The sequence below is a fragment of the Dermacentor silvarum genome, chromosome 4 (assembly GCF_013339745.2).
Source record: "Dermacentor silvarum isolate Dsil-2018 chromosome 4, BIME_Dsil_1.4, whole genome shotgun sequence".
Lineage (NCBI taxonomy): Eukaryota > Metazoa > Arthropoda > Arachnida > Ixodida > Ixodidae > Dermacentor > Dermacentor silvarum.
In genome coordinates this window covers 64,281,167-64,300,790 of record NC_051157.2, presented here as the reverse complement: position 1 = coordinate 64,300,790, position 19,624 = coordinate 64,281,167, and the positions used below count along the sequence as shown (strand labels likewise).

At 49.2% G+C, this 19,624-nt stretch overlaps 1 protein-coding gene across 1 annotated transcript; it reads left to right on the top strand.

Moving 5' to 3' along the window:
• The first annotated feature begins 12,480 nt into the window (after positions 1-12,480).
• LOC119448643 (endothelin-converting enzyme 1-like) lies at positions 12,481-19,201 on the top strand. The gene is made up of 3 exons (XM_037711874.1): positions 12,481-12,612; positions 13,375-13,608; positions 17,264-19,201. The coding sequence occupies exons 1-3, from the start codon at positions 12,481-12,483 to the stop codon at positions 19,199-19,201; spliced, it is 2,304 nt and encodes a 767-aa protein (XP_037567802.1).
• Positions 19,202-19,624: the final 423 nt, after the last annotated feature.

Genomic DNA, 19,624 nt, shown 5'->3' with positions numbered 1-19,624 from the left:
GGCATGCAAACGAGTGAGTTTGTTTTCAATAAGGGCATTAATTGACCAGCTTGTAGAATGGTTCTGATAGCAGTGGCGCACCGACCGGGGGGGGGGGGGGATTCGGGGGTTGTAACCCCTCCCCCCCCCCCCTGAGGCCGACTTAACCCCCCCTTTTGTTTAACCCCTTTTCTTTCCTTACGCATTTTAGTACTGCAACTAAGATGTAAGACGCGCAATAGGCTGCAGACTCGCAAAAAGCGCATTTTTTTGACAATTTGCCGTGAAGAAATCGATATTAGTGCTGTTTAGTTGGTATTGGCAAACTGTCAACCCCCCCCCCCCCCCCCCCCCCCCCCCGTGGCAGAGATCCTGGGTGCACTTCTGCCTGATAGAGATAAAAGGCCCCCAAGGTCCCTTCTGTTTGTTCTTTAGATTCCACAACGGTTTCGTTGTGAAGCTGCCCAGCCAAGTAGATGCTACAGCTGGCAAGTCCTTCTCCAATGAAGAACACTACCATTTTGGTTAACACAACAGGCGCAGCATTTCGTTCAATGCAAACTCTGCAGTCCAGTAACGAGCAATGTTTTGTTTAAATTTTTGCAGTGGCCACAGTTCCAAAGGCCACCCTAACCCAGCGTCGCCCAAGCGAAGAAAACGTCGAAAATTGATTAAACATCCGGTTGACCGGGCCAAAATGGTATCAGTCGAGTCCAGGGATGTTCACGGACACTGTAGTGATGATTCCCAATCGATTGGAAGCAATTAAGGTGGCACAATTGGCGAAAACTGCGGAGCTCATGCGGAGCACGTCTGCTCAGCTCGGCGACCGGAGCGCCCCCAGGGAGCGAGGTAAAAGTTTCCACTCCTTTAAGATGCTCGATCAGTGGCAGCAGCTCAGGGTCAGCGCACTGGTGCTCAGCCATCTTTACGGCGTCGGCAACGCCAACAAATGGCAAGCCATTTTCAGGGTCCGATGATGTCGTAGGGAGTGGTACGCGTGACAAACAGTCAGCGTCGCTGTGCTTCCTTTCAGATCGGTAGACAACGGTAATGTCGTACTCTTGTAAGCGCAGGCTCCAACGGTCTAGTCTGCCTGAAGGATCCTTGAGGTTGGCAAGTCAGCACAGGGCGTGGTGATCGCTGACAGCCTTAAAGGATCTACCGTACAAGTTGGGTCGGAATTTACTAACTGCCCACACGACCGCTCATCATTCCTTTATTGCGATAGCAATTATATGGACACTCCAAAGCAGATTTCTGCCGTCGGCGTCGGCATCGCCGTCGCCGTCGCCGTGAGGTTCCGTATGACGTCAATGGAGATGAAATCGTCGCCGCGCGCCGAACGCTGTATGTGCGAGTGAAAGGGCGCGAGGGACGCGCGCTTTCACGGGGAGTGAACCCACGGCGGAGAACAAACGCGCGTTCTGCGCTGTGCTCCCTTAAGGGCTGCAGAAGTAGGCGTCTCTTTCCTCCTTTACAATCACCATATATGTAGAGCAAACGCGCCTTCTTCCGACGCGTGAAATGCCGAGGGGGGGGGGGGGGAGGGAAGGGAGGCGACGTTTAGCTGCGGCACCAAGTGCGTATTTATGTAAAAACGTTGTGAGGCGAGAAGGTGGTAAAGACTTCCGACGCAGCTCGACGAGTGTCGCGTTCTGATGTCGTCGAAAACCTCCGAGCCGCCCCCAGAGGCTCCGGCAACAGTCACCAACGCCGCACGAGTTTTGTGCGAACGCGGGCAAAACGCCGACGGCGTCGACAACAGTTCTGCGTGTTGCCGGTGCTGCTGCATGCCCAAATTTATACAGCTGATAAAGCTACTATCATTACTCCGTATAGCTCTCTACAAATTTGCTATCGAAATTGATGCTTCGCCTTTCGGGTGAAACTGCGACAACTTTTTCAGTAGTTAAGTAGTTTTTCTCAGCCTTGGTGACACTGCGGCTTGCATAAGCAATAGTTCGTTCCGCACCATTTTGCCACTGCACAAGAACTGCGCCGAGACCCGCAATGCTGGCGTCAGTATGAATTTCTGTGTCAGCGTCTTCGTCGAATTGAGCAAGTAGTGTGGCAGCTTGCGAACACTGGCGCGATTCATTGAACGACTGCTGTTGCTCGTCCGCCCAAAAGACGAAGCGCCTCTAATATGCGTACAAACCAAGGAAGCCCTGGACAGCCTTCTTGTCTGTGGGTGGTGAAAACTCGGTGACGGCGGCTAACTTGTCGGGGTCTGGTCGGACGCTTTAGGACCAACGACATGGCCAAGAAATTTGAGCTCTTGGAACGCGAAGTAGCATTTTTCAGGCTTGATGGTGAGGTCGGCAGTATGGATCGCAGCGAGGACGCTCTCGAGTCGTGCGAGGTGTTCGTCAAACGTGATCGAGAACACGACGACGTTGTCCAAGTATAAGAGGCAGGTTTGCTATTTGAGTTCAGCAAGCACGGTATCCATCATTCACTGAAAGGTGGCAGGTGCGGAACAGAGACCGAAGGGGAGAACTTTGAACTCATGAATGAAGATTAGCTACCTGGACATTGCAATTTGACATGCGATTGCAATGCACGCCACTCCAGGTAACCCACCTGGACAGACTGAATTGCACTATAGCCCTCTTGCATAATGCCGACAACCCTTTGAGCAAATTGGTTTCCCGCAAGCATCGTGAAGGGGTAGACGTGCGGGCGAGCGAGGGCACGCGTCGGGAATTTGTTGTGCGTAGGTTATACTACATATCAAACTGTGTTTGCCGCGGTGTACACGTACACATAACGTGCTCGCTGCATAATATGTACTTGCGAATGCAAGCTAGACTGACAAGTTCGGTTCACCACTACCTCGTACACCGGAGCAGAGCGAGACCACACGCGACATAAACATAAGAGAAACATTTATTTACGAGATCATGCCACCTCCGATGATGGTAAGGGTGGAGGAGAGGGCTCCGCGTAGAGATCGTGAGTGATGGTCGAAGCTCCCGACGCCCAGAACACCGAAGCGGCACGGATCAACACTGGATCGACGACGATTGTTGTGCAAGAGAGCACAGACATGCGGAAAGGAAGTTGTCCGCTCAAGTATCACTGCGGCCATGCTATAGCTTACACCGTTGCACGCCGTAAGCCCGCACACAGGGCCATATAAGCGTTTAATAGCCGTAACTGTATTTTGGACACCTGCTCGTGTTGCCACTATAGGCCCATATATATATATATATATATATATATATATATATATCCAGCCCACTAGCCCATACCTGGGTGCGCGCCGTTCGTCTCGGGGAAAGTGGATTAACAAGCGGAAGCCGCGATGCGCCGTCCCGACCAACGGTCCCGACTGCAACACAAAAGCTTAAAAGCTGATCGTGTGCTTCACGAATGCAAGTAAAGGAGAATGTACGAGAAGTGCGTAAAAAAAGTTGTCGTAGTTTCACCTGAAAGGCGAAGCATCAATTGCGATAGCAAATTTGAAGAGAGCTATACGGAGTAATGATAGCAGCTTTATCAGCTGTATAAACTTGGACATGCAGCAGCACCGGCAACACGCAGAACTGTTGTCGACGCCGTCGGCGTTTTGCCCGCGTTCGCTCAAAATGCGTGCGGCGTTGGTGACTGTTGCCGGAGCCTCTGATATAAATAAGCACTTGGTGCCGCAGCTAAACGTCGCCTCCCTTCCCTCCCCCCCTCCCCCACGGCCTGTCGCGCGTCGGAAGAAGGCACGTTTGCTCTACATATATGGTGATTGTAGAGGAGGAAAGAGACGCCTACTTCTGCAGCCCTTAAGGGAGCACAGCGCGGAACGCGCGTTTGTTCTCCGCCGTGCGTTCACTCCCCGTGAAAGCGCGCGTCCCTCGCGCCCTTTCACTCGCACATACAGCGTTCGGCGCGCGGCGACGATTTCATCTCCATTGACGTCATACGGAACCTCACGGCGACGGCGACGCCGACGGCAGAAATCTGCTTTTGAGTGTCCATATAATTGCTATCGCAATAAAAAGTCACAGGCCTGCGCGGCACACGCAGCCCAGTCACAGCGTAAGCTGTGCAGCGGCTCAAGAGTAGCTCCAATTACGGCACCACGCACACCAGGGTCTTCGCGGCAAAGTCTCTTCGCCTCGTTTTGACGACAACGATCTGAACTGTCCGCCCGGCGTCGATGGCGAGCTGCGCACGCTGCGTTTGCAGGCATGTTAACTAGATGGCGCCACCATACTGACGGAGACTGGGGATCGTCTTTGATTTTGCGCGCTTCGTCTGAATGGCATCTCGTCGGCTGCGCCTTAACTAGATGGCGCCACCAGTATGGCGGAGGCTCGGATCATCTGCGCCTGCGTTAGGTTTTTTTTTTTTCGCTCCCAATAACAAGTGTTTGCGTGTCAGTGGTAAAGTACCCGACTCCCGCGCAGCAGGCCTTGGTTCAATCCCGGCGAAGACCGGGTACTTTTTTTCGCATTTGCGGCGATAGCGGTTACGCGGCGGCGGCGGCGGCGGCGGCGGCGTGGCACATACCGATACTCGTTGCTAAAGTTTGTTAGCAAAACGACTGAACATTTGTTTTGCACCTGAATAATTCCTCTGGCTATGCAAATGTTGCGCTCAAAAAGCAGGACAATGTTTGCCTCAGCAATTCCTTCAGCGTTGTCCTCCATTTCGCATCGGACAACGGCAAGCACGCTGCTTTTGGGTGGCAATGTGACGTGATCATCGACTGTTCGCTATGGCTTGCGTAGTAGCGAAGCTGACTCTGGACTCTTGCAGGTCAATGATGGCACCGTTCGTCTGAAAGAAACCCATGCCGAGTATAAGATCTTTGAACATTCAGGAAGAATGACGAAGTCGCTGATGTACGTGAAGCCCCGAATGCTGACTCGTGCCGTGCACCGGCCCACTGGAGTTATCATGTGCCCTCCTGCAGTACGAATCTGAGTTCCGGCCCATTGCGTCGAAACTTTGTTCAGTATACGCATGAGATTATGTCTTATAACAAACGTGTCCGCACCCGTGTCGGTTAACGCCGTGACTTCGTGGTCATCTATGGTAACCCGTACGTCGCAAGATACCGACACCGAACTACACTGCTTTCTCTGCGTCTCGTTTTCGTAATATCGCGGTCGTCGTAGCGGAGGATCTTGCAGCGTTCGCAACATCAGCGACCTCACCTCCGCAGGTCGCTGGATTCAGTTTTCCCGAGTGACAGGGCTGGGTGAGCGACGCCTTGTTGCGCTCGGCCTGAAGAGGAGGCTGGAAGACCTGTTTCGGGCTGGTGACGGGTACCGGGGCTCACGGAATCGTGGGACAAACGAAGTCCTGGCGTCCGCAAGGTAGGCTTCAATCTCCAGGGGGCGTTCGCCATTGCGCGGGCACGGCCCATTAAGTGAAAATCGACGGAGCCCAGCTCGGCGGTAAGAGGTGGTCGGCTTCACCGCAATAAAAACACAAGGGCCTCCGGTCTGCAGTGTGCCATACGTCGCTCTTGCGGGGTGGTTGTGCTTCAGCCATGAATGGCGTGCGGCGAGGCCTGTAGTCGCCAGTTGCTTGTTCCACGGCGCGCACACCGTGGAAGTCCGGGACGTCGCTCACACCGTGAAAAATCGGGGACAACGATCTTCGCGCAGCTTCCGCATACGACATGCGAGGCTGTGGCTGCCGTACCACGTGCTGTGGTGTCTCGCTTCGCTCTGGGACTTGGACTGCCTGTCTGGTTTCTTCCCGGACGACCTCAGCCAGAGCAAGTCGCGGTACCGATGCCGTAGCCGCCTGAAGCTTTTGGAGTTCTTCTCGAACAACAAGCCTAATTAGCTCCCGCAAGGCGTCGGTATTGTCAAAGGGTACAGCGAGAGGGTCACGCGATAGGGTAGACACGTCGCATTCGTACTGCCTTGTTCGCTGCTGCAGTGCATTTTCCATTGATATGGCTTCAGTGAGAAACTCTCAAATGGTCTTTGGTGGATTGCGTATCAGGCCACCGAATAACTCTTGCTTGACATCTGCGCATTAAATTCCTGAGCTTCTTTTCTTCCAGCATGGACGAACCCGCGCGTCGGAAAAGTCGGCACATATCTTCGACAAACATTGCGACGCTTTCGTTCGGCCGCTGTACTCTCGCATGAATTGCAGATTCGGCTCGCTCCTTGCGATCGAGGCTTGCATATGTGCTGATTAGTTGCCATCTGAATTCGTCCCAAGTCGATAGGGCCGATTCACGATTCTCAAATCATGTCCACGCATAGTCCTCGAGGGCAAAATAGGCGTTGCGTAGCCTGCGCTCCGGAGTCCAGCCGTTGTATTCGGCGACACGCTCAAAATTATCGAGCCATTCTTCGACATCCTCTAAGGTGTCCCCATGGAAGGATTTGGGATTCGCGGCTGGTTAAGCACGACCTCGGTCGGTGCGGCTGAGGAAGAAGGAACTGATGTACTCATCCTTCTGACACGGTGGGGTAGAGGCTCGTGCTCAGGTCCTTGAAATCGACGGCTTGTCCGTACGTGAACAGGAGTCAGCTCGACCGGGCTTCGTGATGGGCTTGTAGAGGGGGTTCGATCTGGGAGCGGTAGCATGTACCCCGCACCTCCACCAGAAAAATGTAACGTAGGCTGAAGACGGAGGCTTGAAAATAGACACGTCCCTTGTTGTTGTTGTTGTTGTTGTTGTTGTTGTTGTTGTTGTTGTTGTTGTTGTTGTTGTTGTTGTTGTTGTTGTTGTTGTTGTTGCCTATCACGTGTGTGGCTCCTACCCACGGTGGGGGATTGGCCAAGAAATGGGTGGATTATTCCAGGATAAATTTCCGATATCTGTGGAATAAGCATTGAATAGCCCTTAAATGGCGGGCCAGAAGAAGAACGAGCAGCTTACGCGCTTAATTCATCGTCTTTCATGGCGCGGACTTCTGCGCGTGCCGTCCCGCTGTGCGGAAGCCCCACCAATGTGTCAATATGAAGTCTCCTCGCACGATTTCTTAAACTGAACTTTTGTGTAAATCAATATTTAGGCCGCTGGTGAGGAGGTAGTTGTTGTGTTAAAGGCTTCAAGCTTTAAGGCTCGATGACTCCTTTTGGATGCCCCGCCTGAAACCTTCAGACACTGAGGCCAAAACTGCTACTACAACTGATGTCACGAGCGAAATAACGCTGTGCCATCCACGAGCTTTTAGCAATGCCATTTTCTCTGTAAGTTTGCACTACTACTATATAGGGCACTTGAATACTGTGAATACTGTGAGCTACTGTGTAAATTGACTACGTGGCGTTGTCGCTGAGCCTTCGCTGTTGGCATTGACGTTGTCGATGCTTCAGACGTTGTTTTCCACCAACGAACAACCTTATGGCACATACCCTTAACATGGTTATGCACCATGTTTGAGGCTTACCATCACCATTGTCATGTACGCCTCTTTTGTGCCGCTCACGCTTTTCTCACGAGCATGGCAACGAAGATTTGCACGCAAACGCGCAGCCATCGTGTCAATAACAATTTCTATAACATACACATAGCGTAATCCTCCTCAGCTACAGTATTGCTCGTTCATTGCCTCAGAAATACATGCACAGATGCCACTGCTCTCAGAGTCTGTGCGGAGCGCAAGACCTTGCACCAGTTGCCCAGGGCTGTGAATTGTTGCGCGATAACGTAGTGGTTGGGGCACTCTACTTCCAAATGTCGAGTGCGACCCAAATGGAATGCGTTCAATTCCCAGTAGAGGCGATTGTGGAGAAGTTTAATTTAACTTCATCAACACATCAGTCATAATCTGCCGCTCATTTTCACTAGATATAAAAAGTGTCTCGATTAGTTCGTGGAGGACCTTTAGGAAACATAATAACTGCTTCGTGGAATTCTTGAATATACGCAGAAAACCAATGTCCAGTAATTCTTTGCAACAATCCTAATTAAGCCTAAATTGTTAAATTTCTACCACTCATCAACTCTCAAATCATCCCAATATCTATTTCGTTTGAGCTCAGCGCAGAATTTTCAAGTGCCGTCGCTTGTAACCTACATATTCGCGAAATTAGCCATGCATTCGCAACCATGAATTTCAAGCTTTGGACATATGTGAGAGACTGGAGCATGGGCAGTGCTGGATTAAGAAATTTTGGGACCTGGTGCTAAATTTACCTCCGGGCCCCAGGGATGGTGATTGTGTTACGAAAATTATGTTGATTGGGTGAAACACCAAATATTTAGAATGTTACATGTCTCGCCTGCTGTTTTCAACTTTCTTTCTCTGCTAAAAAGTTACATGCCTATCAACGTGCATACGAGAGCAACTTGCATTTTGATATAACGTTTGTAACGTTTCCGTTTTGAGAAAGCCTGTTTCTTTGTTTCTTTTAGGTTATATTCAGCACCGTCATCAGCAGCCTATATTTATGTTCACTACAGGACGAAGGCCTCTCCCTGTGATCTCCAATTACCGCTGTCTTGCGCTAGCTGATTCCAACTAGAGCCTGCAAATTTCCTGACTTCGTCACCCCACCTAGTTTTCTGCCGTCCGCGACGGCGCTTCCCTTCTCTTGGTATGCATTCTGTAACTCTAATGATCCACCGGTTATCCATCCAACGCATTACACGGCCTGCCCAGCTCTATTTGTCCTCTTAATGTCAACTAGAATATCGGCAATCCCCGCTTGCTCTCTGATCCACACAGCTCTCTTCCTGCCTCCAAACGTTAGGCCTAAAATTTTTCGTTCCATTCATCTTTGTGCGGTCCTTAACGTGTTCTCGAGCTTCTTTGTTAACCTCCAAGTTTCTGCCCCATATGTTAGCACCGGTAGAATGCAATGATTGCACAGTTTTCTTTTCAATGACAGTGCTAAGCTCCCAGCCAGGATTTGACAATGCCTGCCTGCCTGCCGTATGCACTCCAACACAATTTTATTCTTCTGTAAATTTTCTTTTCATGATCAGGGTCCCCTGTGAGTAATTCACCTAGATAAACGTACTCCTTTATACAGACTCTAGAGGTTGACTGGCGATTTGGGCGATGCCTTGGGCGATGTTGCTGTCTTTTTCCTCGCTCGCTGTAGTGCTCGTTATAGTCTGTGTGGCAAGCCAAAGATGTAATGGGAGGGAAAGTTTGCTTGGGCATGAGAAGTTCATGGGAGATGGAAGCCAGATCAAAAAAAGTTTTTCTGAAACCCCTTCTCGATGGTCTGCATCAATTATGCTACACAGATAGCCTTGTACTGAAGCTGAACTTTGTATACATACACACAAATGCAAGCTGTTGTGATAATCAGTGTGTGGCAGAAAGCTGGTTTTTCTTTTTTTTTTTTTGCATTCTGAACAAGATTTTCTATTTCATTTAAATTTTAAGTGAAATCCATTCCCTCCCCCTCCCATCCTTCTCTTATGAGGATAGTTTAGTGAACTTCAGTCACTCCAGGCCGTTTCTGCTTTGTGTGAGTGGTGAGAGAATAAACTGAAAGCATGTAGAATGTTGCAGATGCCTGTAGTGTTCTTTATTCACAATCCGTTGCAAAGCATATATATACAGCACATATGGTGAAATGACTTGCAGGATGAGTCAGTAAGTAAAAACAAGAGAGCCGCAACTACTAAGATGAGCTTGTTCTCTTGCCAGGCTATTTAACATTATCTTTGTCTTCTGCATATTAATCTTCAACCCCACTCTTACACTTTTTCGGTTAATATCCTCAATCATTTGTTGTAATTCGTCCCCATTTTTGCTGAATAGGACAATGTCATCTGCAAACCGAAGGTTGCTCAGATATTCGTCGTTGATTCTCACTCCTAAGCCTTCCGAGTCCATGAGCTTGAATACTTCTAAGCATGCAGTGAATAGCATTGGAGAGATTGTGTCTCCTTGCCTTACCCCTTTCTTGATAGGTAACTTTTCACTTTTCTTGTGGAGAGCCAAGGTATAGCTGCGGAATATTTGTAGACATTTGTCAAGATATTCACGTATGCCTCCTGTACTCCTTGATTACGCAATGCCAGTATGACTGCTGGTATCTCTACCGAATCAAATGCCTTTTCATAATCTATGAAGGTCATTTAGAGAGGCTGATTGTACTTCCCGCTTCTCTTGTCTGCGCGAGTTTAAGCCGCGTTCGCTGGCTCACCCTCGCACGCTTTCACTCGCACACACAACATACGGCGCACGGCGACGATTTTATCGCCCTTAGACTTTATATGGAGCCTCACGGCGACGGCAAAAATGCACCTCGAGTGTCCATATAATTGCTATCGCAATAAAACAGCACACGTAGACGCGCGCGCAATGTGCACTAACAATATATATATTTTTTTTAATGGCGTAGCTTGCATTGGAGGCGCAGTGCTAAAAAGACAGACAGCGAGCTGATGGGCACCTGGCTAGTCCTGGCTTTAGGGCTAGGATAAGCACTACCAAGTGATTTCCAGCCTTTCCCGGAATTTATTGATTATTGATCGATTATCGATTACTTATTGATTGGCTATCGCAAAGTATTGGCCACGTATTTGGGCTAGGCTAAGCCCTACCAAGTCATCCCCAGCGTTTTCCGGAATTTATTTATTATTGATTGATTATTGATTAGCTATTGATTGGCTATCAATTGCCTATCGATGAATGATTAAGCTTAAGTAGTCCGAACCATGGTTAGTCAGGCTCAGCTTCGCAAGTTCACAGGGGTATTTGCTATTACACTTGGCCCCTTTCTGCACTGCCGCCAGGATTGGCCCACGTTTTCGGATTCACCATGACACATTACGCCCAGCTTAAACAGCTCCGCTGTTTCTTTACACTCTCATTAAGTCTCTTTGCATACTCTCATTGAGATCTGTAGCACTATAGGAAAGCTATAAGCGCTTTAGTGGGGCATAGTTCAGATCCCAAGACAATGATACGGTCTAAGAACGTGCCGTAGGTGATGTCGCGTGTCGCGTCGCATGTTCAACTTGGGATAAAACAAAGCTGACAGGGTGTAGTTCTCACATCTACGAATAAAACGATCGTATTGGAAACATGTCGGCGATGCTCTTGTTACGCTATACCGTTCTAAACAAGCTGACATAAACTAACAGAGCTGTCCCTTCATATAGGCGTCGAAGTCATCTCTAAATAATGAACTTGCACTGCCCATAAGCTAAAGCGAGGAAACCGTTCGCATCCAGCTAAATCTCTTTTCTTAATTGAGGCTTTGTTTTGTGTGGCCTTTGTTATATGACTTTTTAACAGCGGAGCTGTTTAAGCCGATGGTTAGTCCGGGGAGTGTGCGCCGAAAAACCTCGCCGAGCGATGACGTCACCTTGCGCCGCCTAGCAAAGCGTTGCCCAGCTGCGCCAAGCCTCGCCACAGCTGCGGAGGCGGAGCTAAGCCGTGACGTCATCGCGTTGTCGCGGCGGCGACAGATTCGGACAGAATGCCCCGCCATAGAATAAAGAACCAACGTCTGCACACCGAGCACACCTCCATGAAGCTGGGGCGACCGAAGAAGTGTGTTTCTCCCGAAGAGGAGGAAGCGCGGCGCGAAAATCGTCGTGCCGCTACTCGAGAACGGACGAGACGACTTCAGGCCAATCCCGAATATCGTGCCGGTGAGGCGGCGTCGAAACGTGAGCGATTTGCAGAAGATCCGGAGTCGCGAGCCCGTGAAACCGAGCAAAAGCGTGTGTGCAACCAGAAGCGGCGACAAAACGTTCCGGGCCCGCGAGTCATGGAGAACTTTCAGGGGAAAGTTCGGAAATACATGGGAGGTACCGATGGACGATTTGCCCGAGAGTTTCTGAGCAGTGAGTTTGGTCAATGTTATCGAGTGGGTGATAGGCTGTGGTCTAACTCGCACTTGTCTACGCTGAGCTCTGTGCGCGACAGCAAAAAGCGGGGGATTGCCGTGCAGATTCTGCGAGAAGCGTTTCCCGATGAAGCCAACCCTGAAGACGACGACGAAGCCAACTACTGACTGTGCCATTGTGATATACCGCGTAAAACTTGGCCGCATCTCGTAAAAAAAAAAAAAAAAAAAAAAAAAAAAAAAGAAAGCATAACCTTGCAGAAACTTAGCCGATCCGAGAATAAGCTAGGTGGGGCCGCCAGCTTCGCTGTTTGCCCAGTCTTCGCACCACTATAGTGAGAAGCTGCCCAAATTTTTTAATTAATTTGGCGAGGACACACGTGCACGGATCACTGTAGCAGAAGCCAGTGTATAAATCAAAAGAATTTTTGTGAACTGCGAAATCTAAAGCATTTCCTGCACGCCACTCAATTCTTGGTTGTGCCCTCCAGTGGGTATGTACCACACGAGGGGAACGACAACGATCAATCCAAGCGTACGCGCTCACGCGGCATCCTCTGCGCGCGATCGAAGAAGACGATCCTAGGCCTCTTGGTAACAGAAAACAGTAGCAGCAGCTTCATCGATCTACTCGTCCTCTACAAGCGCGTATATAGTGCTCAACGATGGAGCCAACAGAGGATGTCTCACCAACCTCAGGCGCGCAAGTTTCGCAAGCTAAGGCCGAGAAACGCAAAAACGCCCGATCCAGAACATCCAAGCATGGCTTCCCCGAGCTCCGTGGCCCGAAGCGGCGAGTCCCCGACGAGCGAGACGACTTCGATATGCGTCCGCCGGGTAGTAACGGAAGCCCTCGCGCGGGACGCCGAGCGCCCCGGCAAGGACGTGAACAAGGTATACCGCGCTTTCGGGCTACCGACCTGCATGACTAGGCTTAACGTGCTGTGTCAGTCGCGCGCTCCAACGGGTAGTTCTAGAGCTGCCAACGTTAATGAACTGGTATGCGTGGAATTTTGGATTTCTATCTTAGATCATCGCGTTTCCGACTTTGTAGGCGGCCGGTGGGTTGTCTACGTTTATTGAAGGCGTAGATGCCCTTTGGTGACGTAGGTCCGGTGGTACGGCACGACACCCACCTATAGCCGTCACCCACCTATAGCCGTCACCCACTAGGATGACAGCTCCTGTACATAAAGTTTACGCGCTCACTAACACGTATCTTATACCTTCTTTTTCATGTTAGTGCGCTTCTAAATAAGGCGATGTCACTATCGCTTCTTAATTAACATTTAGTTATGGATGAAAAACGCGATATGTTATAGTTCAAGTGTGAATTCCCAACTCGCCCAAATCTTCACTCCATTAGGCCATTCGCTAACCGCGACGTTTTGACGCTGTATCCCAGCGCTGACATTACTAAGCGATTGATATAGGACGTGCTTCCAAAAGAAAGTAAGACCGTATATAGGATGCACGTATTTGTCGCTTAGCGAAATCATTTTGCTAGCTATACCGGCATGTCACCAATTGGAAGAGTATAGGAAAGACAGCGACTAAGGGTGTGCTATCCCGTGGGACCACTTCTGGGCCCAAACAATTTATTTCTCAGATGCAGGAGTCACAGTTCACACCACCCGCTCACCGTCCATACACAAGGTCAAGGGCTTTCGCCCGGCGACATCCGAGGACGGCGTGTCACCGACGGGACCACACCATCCCGGCCCATCCGGTGCTTCCATCAACGATCCGGCCGCCGCCATGGGCAGCCTACCTTTGTCGTCGATGTCGCAGCAAGATTTCCTGGGTGGCGCGCTGGTCGGACAGCCGGCCTTCAAACCTCCCCAGCTGCCCCAAGATCCGTTCTTCGAGGTGACGCCGAAGCCGCGTCGGGTATGTTCTTCGACTAGGATTATATACCATTACGCAGAAAGTTCGATGGGTCGACACCGCCATGTTGTTCTAGGCGGCAGGTGGTGGCAAGCATCTTCCTGCTTGCCATGAACATAGCCTCCTATATAGACGTTTTCACGAGGGCGCTTCCGACGGTCTGGCGTGGAGAGTATGTGTCAGTGTTGCCTGTTCGGTCTGCACTGTGAGCTTGCCTCGCGCTTGCATTGCGGAGTGGTAGCTTTCCTTCGATGTTTCCGTTTATTTTTGTCACGAATGACTTACGCTCGTAAATAATGGCATATACTCATCAAAAGGCTACATACCAGCACTGTGTAGTTTATGGGTGCACAAACAACCAGCGGAAAGTAGCGATTTTGGGGACTATAGTGTGCCCACAACACAGCACTCCGCGAGACCACTGCCGATGTGGTATGTTCACGCTTCACCGGTTTCCTGCATCACCTCAGGACTTGGCATTTCAGTCTATAGTGAACCAATACACACATCAGTAAAATAATGCATTTTGGTAAACCCTTTTCCGCATATTTCCCAATAGGTTTGCGAGAACTGTCAGCTCTTCGATGCAATATTTTCTCGTATGTAGTGGCAGAGGCTACATTTGTTATTTTTTCAAACACGACTTCATTCCAGTGTCTAATACGGGGGTCACACGGCGCACTTTTGATCGTGATGAGCCCGATCTCGATCGAATTTCTCGGGCGCGATTGGCTTATTTACTCAATCTGCGGAAGGGAGCAAACTCGATCCTCTCCAGTGCCGTGAAGGTGTGTACAGGACGGTTGCATGATAAGTTAGTGACTCCATAGTCCCAGAGCACATCAAGATATAAGCTGGAGATAATTGGATGGTATTCTGAAAATGGAGGCCGCGATGTATGCTTTGACGTGAACTCGACAAATGTGCCACTTGTGTCTACAATGTTCCCGTATTTTGGAGAGGTGGTTCCCCAAGCAGTTCTATTTATTATGCATATAGTTTAATACAAAGACTATTGAAGGGAAATGTTATACATTTCGTACAAGCGTACGTGTGCGGTACCATTGCTCTATCCGCCGCTGCGAGACAAGCCGGCTGTCAAATGGAGCTCTCATATACCTTATTTCGAACGATCTTGTGTTTTTTTTTTATTCTAACCTTCATAAAGGTAATTTATCATCTCGCATTCTTCTCAGGGCAATTATTTTACTTCATGCTGTATGTATAGGTACTAATAAAAAATATGAAAAAAGATAAGACAACAGATTTACGCGACCTTTGAAAATCAGGAACCAATTTCTAGCGAAGCTGTTTCTTTCGTTCAGTTACAATAATAAGTTCAGTTATTACAAATAAAACACATACATTAAAAGGTTGTCTGAATACGACTCGCTTGAAACTTTGTCTGGGAGCGGGAGTACCACATGGGAATTTGTATAAAACGAGTTAAGCACATAATTAACGTACAGCTTAAAGCTTTCGCTACACGACACCCATGGCATGAGCGCTATTTTCTCCTAATATGAAGTCGCCGCCGACGTTGCTCCTCCCAGGGAAACGGGGAAACCTTGAGAGGGTTTCATATGCAGGGTGTTCCAGCGGACACTTTCAATTTTCTTTAAGGTTGCCTGGGGCAGATAGCACAATTCTAGTTCATGAGTTGGTTTACTCGCAGAGGCGGACATTACTTGCGCAAAAAACTGAAATTCATAATCTACAAATTAACAAAAATTCGCTAAATAAGTTTTTAACTAAATACCTTATGGCTCATATTGAAATTTACAAATTCTAACCGCGGAGTTCGCAAGGCGGATCCACTTGGAACGAATTCCCAGGATGACGCGAGTTTCGAGATATTAATTCCCGAACTTTGCGGAGAAATGCATTAGAGTTCCAGTTACTTTCTTTACAAAACGTAGTCTTATGCATTGAAGCACAAAAATAACGGTTCTTATCCTTGCGTCTAGGACCTCTTTGGGTCCAATGTGTGTTAAGTGTAGTTAAAGGGCGCGTTACAGATCCCGAAGCCCACCACCCGTATTCCACTGCTCCTCCCTCATCCTTCTCTACTCCAGCGTTTGATGTTTAACTTCTGATGCACTGGTTTGTCACCAAGCCGTTTGTACAGCTGGGTCTTCTTCTTTGCTGTGGTTTTTGAGGTCTGTTTCTTATGTCCTGCAGAGTTTGCATATTAATATGTATAATTGTATCCTCTCCTCGTATTCTTGAATTGTATTCTGAAGGGTGTTGTTGGCCTGTCAGTGTCTGCGGTGTCTGGAAACGTATGTATGTATGTATGTATGTATGTATGTATGTATGTATGTATGTATGTATGTATGTATGTATGTATGTATGTATGTATGTATGTATGTATGTATGTATGTATGTGTGTGTGTGTGTGTATGTATGTATGTATGTATGTATGTATGTATGTATGTATGTATGTATGTATGTATGTATGTATGTATGTATGTATGTATGTATGTATGTATGTATGTATGTATGTATGTATGTATGTATGTATGTGTGTATGTGTCTGTGTGTGTCTGTGTGTGTGTATGTATGTATGTATGTATGTATGTATGTATGTGTGTGTGTGTGTATGTATGTATGTATGTATGTATGTATGTATGTATGTGTGTGTGTGTGTGTGTGTGTGTGTGTGTGCGTGCGTGCGTGCGTGCGTGTGTGTGTGTGTGTGCGTGCATGTATGTATGTATGTATGTATGTATGTATGTATGTATGTATGTATGTATGTATGTATGTATGTATGTGTGTGTGTGTGTGTGTGTGTGTGTGTGCGTGCGTGCGTGCGTGCGTGTGTGTGTGTGTGTGCATGCATGTATGTATGTATGTATGTATGTATGTATGTATGTATGTATGTATGTATGTATGTATGTATGTATGTATGTATGTATGGACGGATTGATCTGATTCCTGTTTTTCTGTACTCGCCCCTACAATAATGCCCGTTGGGTGCTGTAGGTAGTGTAAATAAATAAATAAATAAATAAATAAATAAATAAATAAATAAATAAATAAATAAATAAATAAATAAATAAATAAAAATGTGCCATTGCGCTTGGACCCTTTCTGCACGATCTCCGGGACCGGCCCACGAGACCCCAGCATTTGCTCGCGCTTACGAAAATTTCACGGGAGCCTAGACATAAACAGCTTTGCTGTAATACGGTACTGCCCATAATCACTGACTTTTTGACGATTTCGGCCCTCTGGCAATCATTTTATGAACATGTGTGCTAACCTAGACCTCTCACAGCCAGCGGAATACGCAACATTCCTTTAGGTCTGCCTCAACAAGCGCCGTATCTTTGGCTTCGCAACGTGTTGCTCGAGTGCTTGCGTCCCACATTGCTCGCCTCACGGATTAGCACTCGATGCGACTATATATGTCTGTTTGTGCGTGGTCTTCGTGAATACAAACCACAATATTGTATTGCTAAAAGTTTTGTGTTATTGCTCTGTCGCACTGCGCGTATACAGGGCGCGCTGTTATCAACGCTGCGAAGTTGCTTGCACTCTTGACGCTCAAAACTCGTTATTTGTTAACAAGCTGAACATAATTTCACTATTGTGCCGCAAATTCGTTGCCTGCCAAGAAGGTCAACGTTCTTCTTTCGGTCCTTATTTGTCGCAGGCCTTTGGAGCTCTGTGGATCACACTGTGCTTACTGACAACGGTTGTACTATTGACGCTCGTGACAGTGGCGATCTTGAAGGCTTCCTGGCATTCGGCGGGGCCATTATCGAGTGCGTGTGCAACGCATGCCTGCCTCGCCTACTCGACGCGGCTCCTCTCCTCCATCAATGAATCGGCGAACCCGTGCAAGAGCTTCACACGCTTCGTTTGCGACGGCTGGCGGAAGGAGCACAGTGGCACCGTGTGGGAGGAGCGGTTCCATCACGTGCTCGACAAGCTTACCGACTCGCTGAAGGACATCAGGGTGCCACAGTCGGGACAAAACGAGGAGCAACGGGCCGCTGCCGTGTACCGCAGCTGCGTGTCGCTGCTCGAAGGCGTCAGGGACGAGCTGCCGGCCGTCCAGAAGGCGCTCGATGACGCCGGCATCGTGTGGCCACATCCGTCTGCGGACGCTGACGTCCTCTACACGCTCATGTACTGCTCCCTCAAACTGGGCTGGGACGTGCTGCTCAATTTCGACATCGTGGCAAACAGCAGCAGCAGCAGCAGTACAGTTGAGCTGATCGCAGGTCCGGGCAGGCTATTTTCATTCCTGCACGAGAAACACATGCGCCTGTACGAGAATGATGAGGGCGAGGCGAACTTCGAGTTTCTCAAGGGGCGCTTTCGGCGCAACAATACGGCCACCTTAACCTACAGCCAGATGCAAGACTTAGGGGACCATGCGATGGAAAAACTATTGTACGCCGGGGCGAGGCGCACAGGCAGCGTCGAAAGCTTTCCGGATGCGTCGGACCTAGGCCTGACCGAAGCTAAGTGGACGGCAACTCTCCAGAAGCTTAACGTGAGTCTGGCCGACGGTCCCTTGCTGACAACGACGAATGTCGCTTATGTGGACGCATTGCTGGATCTCTGGAGGTCGAATGGCTCCGAAGCGTTCCACGCGCTAGTCTCTTGGTCCACGGTTCAAGTGGCGGCTCTTTTCGCAAACAGGGAGCTCATTTACAGTTATTACGATAATAACTACAAAGTGGCTCAGGTGCACTATGGCATCTTCTGTGCCACCAGAGCCATGTTCTTCTCCAGGCAGGCACTGTTTGCGAGATACAACGCCGATGTTTTCCACGGCAAGGCAGGGGCCGTCGCGAGAGAACTGGCGCTCTCGGTGCGGCTTGCCTTCGGGCGCCGTCTTTCCAACTGGACCGACTTCGACGAGAACATAACCGTGGTAGCCGACTGGAGCTCTTTGACGACAGCCTTCCACAACTTCGAGAAGCACAGCGAAGAGAACGAAACCATTGTCCGAGGCCAGCTACCGGACATGACGGATTCGTTCGTGAGCAACTGGCAGCATTCGGCAATAGTCAGAAACACGCCTGAAGTGGAACAGATGCTGCTCGCCATGCGTAGCCTACGTTACTACGTCCTATCCTACGGGAAGAGGGACTTCCAGCTGATGCCGTATGCCCTGTCATTTCCTCTGTTCGATTCAACGCTGCCATCGTCTGTAAACTACGGCGGCTTCGGATTCGAGATCACTGAAGCTCTGGGTGACCTGCTTCTAAGCGTCTACGACGTCAGAAAAGTCCCCCAAATTGATTCCCTATACGATTGCCTTCTAGCCAGCGAGTTCGGCGGCATCTTTGACGTCAGACATTATGCAGCGCATACTATTGGTCTCAACGCCCTCGTGGATGCCTACGAAAGCAGCGGCCATGCTTCGGACAACGCTGTACAAGGGCTGGAGAAGTATCGCGGACTGCCGCTGGTGTTCATCGCTATGTGTTACGTTCAGTGCGATGGCAGCCTCATTTTGGAAAACGCGGATGCAGCGTGCAATCTGCCACTGCAGCAGTTGCCCCAGTTCGCTGAAGCCTTCGCCTGCGCTCCAGGAGAGCCTATGAACCCTGCGAATCGATGCGCACTGATTTGAGCACTTCGTCATATGTGTGGCCGTGGCACAAAGTCGATCATGATGGTACGTATATGTGAATGCATTGTGTTCATCGTTCAAACAACACTTATTTGTGCAAACAAATGCATAACTCTTGACGCCAGCTTCCCTTGTTAGGAATATAGACTGCATTTTGCTTACCGACTGTCAGTGGCCTTGCAGGGCCGTTGATGGCTGAAGTGTTCTGTTCTTTAAATGACGTCACTCTTCGCTACAAGAGTAGTTGTGCTGCTTGCGAAACTCTGAGACCCTTGCGGTAGCTCACGGATTGGACTGCAGTGTAACGTTTTTTTTTTTTCGTTTTTAATTGCTGCGCTGGCTATGGTCGGTGCATGTGGCTTATTGATCCAGGCACGAGTGTGCTCAAGCTAAAAACAAGATGGATACGCGAGCTAATCACAT

What these genes read in the sequence shown, in the direction of transcription:
- LOC119448643 (XM_037711874.1), top strand. Translation starts at nt 12,481, where the DNA reads ATGGCTTCCCCGAGCTCCGTGGCCCGAAGCGGCGAGTCCCCGACGAGC. An exon ending in CCGGCAAGGACGTGAACAAG is followed by an intron (nt 12,613 to 13,374) that starts GTATACCGCGCT and finishes TCCATACACAAG; the next exon opens with GTCAAGGGCTTTCGCCCGGC. An exon ending in TGACGCCGAAGCCGCGTCGG is followed by an intron (nt 13,609 to 17,263) that starts GTATGTTCTTCG and finishes TATTTGTCGCAG; the next exon opens with GCCTTTGGAGCTCTGTGGAT.